General features: G+C 36.6%; 1 protein-coding gene across 1 annotated transcript; it reads right to left on the bottom strand.

The window, feature by feature from the left end:
* Positions 1–482: 482 nt before the first annotated feature.
* Positions 483–7,330, bottom strand: LOC141600132 (glycosyltransferase BC10-like). The gene is made up of 11 exons (XM_074420317.1): positions 6,972–7,330; positions 5,786–6,309; positions 4,384–4,482; positions 3,692–3,792; positions 3,523–3,594; positions 2,932–3,022; positions 2,404–2,484; positions 2,046–2,108; positions 1,843–1,965; positions 1,624–1,662; positions 483–1,088 (listed from the first exon to the last, which is right to left on the bottom strand). Exons 2-11 carry the CDS (start codon positions 6,164–6,166, stop codon positions 960–962), a joined length of 1,179 nt encoding a protein of 392 aa, XP_074276418.1. The 5' UTR covers positions 6,167–6,309; positions 6,972–7,330; the 3' UTR covers positions 483–959.
* Between the last annotated feature and the right edge of the window lie 661 nt (positions 7,331–7,991).

Genomic DNA, 7,991 nt, shown 5'->3' with positions numbered 1-7,991 from the left:
TCAAGTTCAAGGATGTCAATGGTTTGGAATTTTCATGTGGGGTTGGGATCAAGGTGTTGGCAGTGGAGTGAGGGGTGGTGTTTGTCATGGTGAACAAGGGTGGCGGAAGCAGAGATTTTTGGTGTTTGAAGTTGGTGCGCCTGGGTCGTAGGTTATTTGCGGATCGATGAAGGCCTCTCGATACCATATAAGACTAGGTTTATTTGTGTGTAGAATAAAATGAATTGCATTATGAATAAGGTACATATATATAGGAATACACAGTAGGGTTTGGCTAGAATATTTACAAATATAAACTTCCTATTTTACAATATTGACACAATCAATGTAGGAGAAGATTGATGTGGTAATGTTTGACTGTCAATTGTGCTAATCTTTGCCTTATTTGGATTGATATGGCTAATATTTGACTCATTTCAAACCCATACCTCATATCTATATGGGGTGAACCAAACACTCAAGATCATCACAAACATGTTCGGTTTGGGAAAAAAAAAAACAAATTTGCTCCTGCATTGCCAAGTAATTTGGTAGAGTAATTACTCATGTCTTCAAGTACCACTTATATGTGACGATCTTAATGTACTCAAAACAAACTTATATATGACGATCTTACCAAAAAAAGACGAAAAAAAAAAAATACTTGCAACGCGACCAAATTGCATATTTGCATTTGCGATTCTCAAATTTTATGAAAATGGAATTACCGACCAAAAAATTAAGAATGATAAAGATTGATGACTAGTTGTCCGGGAGGCAGAAAACAAAACAGCATCTTTTCCCATTGTCGTCCGTCGATTAATGTCGGTTGCTCGACCAATCGCTGAAAAATCCTCGACTGTAAATCGTAACTTTTGCTCAAATCGGAACTTTTGCTTGGGAATCTCACTGCAGCCTAATGAGCATATACCAAAAATAATAGTCGATCATTCCAGTCGACTAAAAATTGAAGAATGCCATTAAACCACTGTATAATTGGAGAAGAGATTAATCAGCCTTTCCGAAGTCTCGGGATAAAATTTTCGGGCAAATAAAAAGCATGGCCGCCTCAGTCCATTCCATAGGCACGGTTTTGTCATCACTGTGTTCTGTAGCAACATATCAAACAGTTGTCACTAGTCAGATTTTCAAGCATTTCAAACCATGTTAATTCAACACCAATTGTTTTCTATACTGATGTGATATGTCACTCGGACTCAAGTAGCAGACCCGGGTACATATCTAAGAGTCGGACTCGGCGCGACTCAACTATTTAGACACGGGGACTATATGGTCTCCAAATGAATCAGCAGATGGGGTAACACGTTTCAAAACAAAAACATAGCTATAACTTTTTAATATTTAGTTTTTTTTTTTAAAGTGAATAGAGAGATGCTTGAAAATGGTCTTCAAATCATCAACGCTTAATACGTTTTATACGCAGTCTCTACCTCTACTTCTGTCATGCCTGATTCCTTTTGATTCTTATAGGAAAATTGTCGAAATGGTATGGCTCGGCCCTCGGGTAATCAGGTATAGGTTTCAAGATATCCTCGAGTGTTCTGTGGGACACGAATACGACCCCAAAAGTAAACAGCCAAAGTAAAGTAAGTGAAGTATATGTATATAAAGATGAGTGTATACCATGCTATCACTGGTTACATGAACACTCTCGTCCTGAGTCTGCAGTAATTAACAAAAAATTGTTAGGAGACCAAGAGTCTTATATGAGGCAGCCCCACATGTGAGACCAATCTAATTGCTAACATACTTATTTTATTATATGGATTAATAGATGGTCTCATACGTAAGATTGTCTCATAGAATAGGTGGTCTTGTATGTAAAGATTGTACAAAACATACACTCATATTTCTGAGTAGTTCAAAAGTGATGTCTTCGGCTCTGAAGGACCTGGGATGCCACTTTCTCTCAGACCAGTCAACATACGTCACTGACCAATTTGCGATTCCCCCGGGGTCAATCATCTAAACCATGTTCAGAGAGAAATCGGTCAGAAAGAAGCTGATATAAGTTAAATAAGTTCTTTACGGGTTAATTTACTAACACGGAAGAAAGTCGGCAGATAGTGCTCATCAGCATAGCAATTTTTCCCGTGCTCCATTCCTGGCTGTTGAAGACAATAAAGTCTCATCATCAACACATACATCATAAGATGAAATACCGAATCTTGTACTAGTGATGAGACTATATAGTGCAATAGACTAATTTTAAAGACAGAGGAACATCCAATGAAGACAAAGGAACATCCAATGAAGACAGAAGCACTTTCAGCAACAGTTTGAACTTTGAAGACAAACTGAAACATTCATCCCCAACTACCATTTTGTAAAAAAAAAAAAAAAAATGCACATAATTAGTCTCAGATTACTGGATATGTTAAGAACAAAGGAAAGCAATATTACCCTGCAGTACAGCTTGAACTTCGTATAATATAGGCTATCGGCCATCACTATTAAAGCATGCTGGCGTTTCATGGTGAACCACTGCAAAAATAAACGTTATTATTATCTCAGTACTTCAAGCCGCACACTTGGGGGACCAGAAACACACTTTTAGGACATAACAACATTACTCAAATAATTTAATGTTACTGCATTATGGAGTAGGGGAGTTTCGATGTATTCACCTTACCCTTATTTTACAAACACAAACATTGTTTCAAGATGATCCATGATGAAATTTGCATCATAAGATTCTTCATAAGATGCAACAATACCATGCTACATTCACGATACTAGCCGCGAGTGAGTTTAGTGAGATTTTACTTTATTCCAAGGCCGAACAATGGGAGTTTTAGGATGAAGAATTTGGTTTTTACAAAACAAAAAAAAACTCTCTATTCGACAAAATAGAAGCAGTAGTTATACAGAAAAGTAGGTCAGAGCATTTGATAGGTTAGAACTTTGAAGAGTGTTTGTATCATTCTATACCTGTGAACCCTTCCTGAAGTCGGTCTTCTCAACCTCAGGCAACATATGGTCAGAATATCTTCCGTTACCATGCGGCCCAGGATCAATGAAACTGAAAAGACAGACTAGTTAGACTTGTCTCAAAGAGTGGTTCAAAAAGAATGCAAGATACACCAGGGTTAACACAGCATTGATGAATATTGACAAGGTTACCCAGAAGACTTGTAGAAGAATATAGATCATCTAAAACACTTGGAACAAGTAATAAGTGGAACACGTTTTAATACATTTGTCAAAAAAAAAAATTAGGTGTATTTAAACGGCATGATGACCGAAAAATGTCAACCAGAATTATGCCTCCTTACAACACCACCACCACCACCAACAAGAACTTAAGAAACTTATCCTCAGATTATTATCTCCAGAATCAATCAAAATACATGTACTGATTTCAGAAGTTTGGAAATGGGTTATGTTTACATTTGAGCAAATGTTTGACAGGTATGAACCAAATTAAACATACAGGGATCAAATATCATACAAAACCTGCGACTGTAAGGATCAAATCATTAAGAGCCAAATAAATAATATTCAAACAAAGAAGCTTCTTACCAATCAATAAAGCTGACATTTGTGAACATGAGATAATTGTAAACATAATCAAAATTATGAAGTGGTACACAACTGCAAGGAATAAACATGTAGAAATAAGTGAAGCAGACTTTGAAGAGTATGTCAACTCCATGAAGGATTTATTGAAAGTAAACTCAAAGGCGCATACCTGTCCGACAGTAAGACAAAGTGCTGATTATCAGGGTCTCTGAGAGCATGAGCAAGGAGTCTCCTTTCTGCATCAACCATGGAAATTTTACCCCAAACTACCTGTAAATTGACAGTCACAAATTTGTCACTTAACTTTTCTGCACAACGCCATCTAAGATAAATGTTTCGCTCAATGCTTTGTTGAAAAGAAACATATTGTATAGTCCACAGGAGATGGCTATGAAGACAAGCAATTCAGTAGAATAGTGATTTGAGAAGGAACCAAAAACTGCTCAAGAAAACTAATGAGAGAACTGCAAGGCAACAAATACAATCAAAGACCTTTCTTCTATAGCATTCAGAAAAACAAAAAAGGATAGGCTACTAACATATAGAGTAGAAATGAATACTACATAGACCACACTTTAAGTTGAGAAATCCTGATTAAGAATTGCGAAGGCAAATCAAATGAGCCATCTTTTTCTCATCCGAAGACTCGAGTTGTAGACTTGTAGTAGTGTTGCAGTCAAAAGATGGCTAAGAATATGAGAGTGTAAGCTTTTTCATGGTAATCTAGTTTGTGCCAAGAATATATCACATGTTATTTCACCTATCTTACTGAATTACTTGTAAAGTTCACACAAACAGTGATAGTCACGTTTTCAAGAGATGCAGATCAAAGTTAGACTTTTAAACCGAGTCAAATATTACCTTGTCACTCCGAATATCACGTCCAATAAAATGACGACTTAAGTGCACCGGTTTATCTCTTGATGCATGTATGAAAACAGAGAATCTACCTTCATGTCCCTGGGGATAAAAAAAATCATGTCATTGCACTTTGTCTTTCAAAAGTAAAAAGTACTGGACAGTTCAGTTATCAGTATAACATGATAGTTGGCAGTATGGCACTACTGCCAAACTGGACAAATCTCTCAGAAATTGCCTATAATACTCTTTTATTAGTTCAATTTTTGCAGCTGATTCCAATCCGCAGAAGCACACATTGTGTACCAATACCGACATGATCAAGATAAAGAAGATAAAAAATCTGAAGTACACAATCAGGTTGGTCACAGATAACTGAATAGCAGTTTAAGTGGGCATTTATCCTACACCACCTGTCCTCGCTAGAGCAACCAACGAGAGATGAACATTTCTACATCTCTAAGCTCCCAAAACATTATTGGAGAAGCACGCAGGTCTCTTCATGCAAGTGTTTTTGAGAGTAACTTCACATTATACTATTGGTTCTTCTCACTTAACTCAAATAAATCAAAAACATTGAACTCATTCTTCTCCCTTAGTTTACTCCTTGTTCTTATCTAATAATTGTCCTCAGGTAATCATATCTAATTTTCCCCTTTTAGAAAGGTATCAAGAGTAACAGCAAGTACTCCTGCAGAAACGTACTATAAGACAGATTATCAAGATAGGGTACTGGATAACCTCAATTACATCATTATGAAAGAGCTCGTGGCATCAAGTTTGACAAATTAATGAAGGCAACAAATTGCAAAAATACAATTCTCAGAAAATGGCACACAAACTATGACTCTTTTCACATAATTGGCATGAGCATTCAGTTTACACTACTCATTTCCGTTTTTCTCTAGGTCCTCACAACACATGACCAAAAAGCCGGAATTCAACAACCCATTGTCTCCTTGAGCTATATACATACACAAATACAACGAAACAAACAGAAAAGGAAATAAAAAAACGCACAACAGGAAACAAAGTGCAAATCTGGAAAAGTGGCCTAGGACAAATCTACAGTAAAGACCTTTTACTATTTTTTTCAATTCCATATAGTATGGAAAACAAAGTTCGCCTGTGAGTGTCTTATGATATTCATTGCGGGTCCCGAGCTCGGATAAAGAGGAGGGATGCGGTAGGCTTGTGCCAGCCAGCGTAAAACTTCCCGTGAAACTTTATGAACATGAATGGAAATTCAAATATTGTCGGGGCATTTCGATTGGACTCATACTCAAGCAGTTTCGAATGATGATTCATGTTAACTGACCGCAAACCATTTTGGGACTAAGGCTTTGCTGCTACTGTTGTATAATGTGAAATACAAATAAGAAATCTATAGGAAAAGAGGATTTACCTGAAAGAACTTATCCCAAAGTAACTCGAATGGTAAGGAACCTGGCGTTAGAAACAAGAATGCAATTTTCGGGTTTTTAGATTCAACTAAAGGTGCCTTGAGAATTTCTCTAATTACAACACGGCTATAAACCTCATCATCAGTCAGCTCCCTAAAATGTGTCAATTCTTCCTCGGCATAGATTCCACATCCTCTAGTGGAAAAGAAACTGCAGGTAGCTGAGCTTCCAAGTGGATAGATGTATGCAGCAATGAGAAAGAAACACACCATACAAACAAGTACGATGATCCATACTGGCCTTTTGATATGTGGCCGCTGACGTGGACCAGACATGGTCAGCAGGTCTCTTAAGCAAAACTGCCATGCACGAGCTGTCTTCATTTATAAAAAAACAAACATCACTAAGGAGTACTCTTTCTTAAAACAAATTTCATATCTGGCATAACTAAATCTTCAGGGCCTCGCGCGGAAGAAGTGTTATGCCGATTCAACCAACACCCTGAGTTCAGAGTGCGCAAAAAAACCTGAATTCAGAAGGCATAATTGTCAAAGTGTCAGAAACAAAATAATTGGTACCATAATAGCATGTCGAGTAATATTTGAACCCGTTGCATGCATATGCAATGACTTGATTTTGGAAAACAATGTTGATGGAGATATAATGGTCGCAAACAAGACACCCAATTATCATATTTCCTACTCCATCAACATTGTTTTGTATGTTGTTGAACATTTAGTGAGGTCGTTAGTTGCAATTCAGATGTTGTAATTGATTATGCAAAACAATGTTGATGGAGTATGTGTTATGGAGTATATAACATTTGAATTACAACGAACGACGACCTCTGAACAATTTAATTAATTATTACTCCGTCTGTCCGAGTAATAGAGAGCGCGTGTTATATCCAGACAACGGTCTACCGTAAGCAAACAACAAAGTTACAACCCAATTCCGACCCCACCGTTCACCTAATTGCATGAGTATGAAACGGCGTAGTCTTGCAGTTTAAGATTCGTCAAGCCATAATTACGCAAAATTCATATACTAAAACAAATATAAATCCCTAAAAAAAATAACGAGGAGGGAGTGACGATCAATTATTCCCGTAATTCCGTAAGAATGCAATAAATTAAAAGAATTAAAAGAGAAAATAAAAACAGAGAGGAGAAGTCGGAATGTATGTACCTGATCAAGTAAAGCCCTCAAATAAAAATAGGGGACAGAGAAAAAGAGATCTAAAGATGGAGAAGAATGGAATGGTGATGGTGATGATGATTGGAAGAAGGAAAATGTTAGATGGAAAATGATGAAAATGAGAAAATGAAAAAAACCCTCCAAATTTGTAGCATTTCCAACTTATATATCTATCCACTAATGGTACGTACTTAATATGGTAAAAAGGGTCGGGAGACACTTATTTTTGAGATTTTCAGATATAATTTGTTATATGGGTTGCTGCTGCTTCGTAATAATTGGACATCAATTAACGTCGCTCTTAAGATTTCTCGGAAGAGTGACTCACTCTCACACTTTGTGTCCACTCCCAAGTCCCAACACTCTTCTTCTTCTTCTTTCTTATTCACTAAGAGAGCATGCTCGTTATGGAATATGGACGCTTCATACTTGGGCACATTTTGCCATAATATTATTATTTTACTATTATTGACCTGTCTAAATCTGGAAAACAACCGATCAACAAGTAGCCGTAAAAGTAAATAAATATAATCAATTATAAGATGAGACAGTGTTTACGTGAAACACATGATAAAATCATCCAAATCCAAACTGGAAGTAAAACCCAATAGGCAAATCAATCAATACTACTCCCTCTGTCCCGGTCATTTGTTGTCCTTTTCCATATTGGGGTGTCTCAGTCATTTGTTGTCCTTTCTATTTTAAGAATGAACTTAATGAGTAATTTGATCATTCACACTCAATTTGTTCCACTTGTCATTTAGTTATTGGCCATCTCCTCTTTCCTTGGTCTTTGTGCCAAAACCAAAAGACAACAAATGACCGGGACGGAGGGAGTATATATTAAATCCAGAACCAAGATACTTTAATGTAATTAAAGAAAGTTATACAAATTAATTATATTATATAGTTTTAAATCAATAGCACCGTGTGATTGACCCGATTAAGGGATCTCAATGCAAATATTGTATAGTTTGGGTTAAAATTAAATTATATAGAAGCTTGGTAATT

This window comes from Silene latifolia, chromosome 9, assembly GCF_048544455.1.
Source record: "Silene latifolia isolate original U9 population chromosome 9, ASM4854445v1, whole genome shotgun sequence".
Lineage (NCBI taxonomy): Eukaryota > Viridiplantae > Streptophyta > Magnoliopsida > Caryophyllales > Caryophyllaceae > Silene > Silene latifolia.
The sequence above is the reverse complement of the archived record's forward strand: the minus strand, read 5'-3'. Positions and strand labels throughout refer to the sequence as shown.

Excerpts from the sequence above, each read along its gene's own strand:
- LOC141600132 (XM_074420317.1), bottom strand. The coding sequence starts at position 6,166 with ATGAAGACAGCTCGTGCATGGCAGTTTTGCTTAAGAGACCTGCTGACC. Across the intron at positions 3,793-4,383 it reads GTGATATTCGGAGTGACAAG|GTAGTTTGGGGTAAAATTTC; the intron begins GTAATATTTGAC and ends GTCAATTTACAG. Across the intron at positions 1,089-1,623 it reads ATGTAACCAGTGATAGCATG|AACACAGTGATGACAAAACC; the intron begins GTATACACTCAT and ends ATGTTGCTACAG.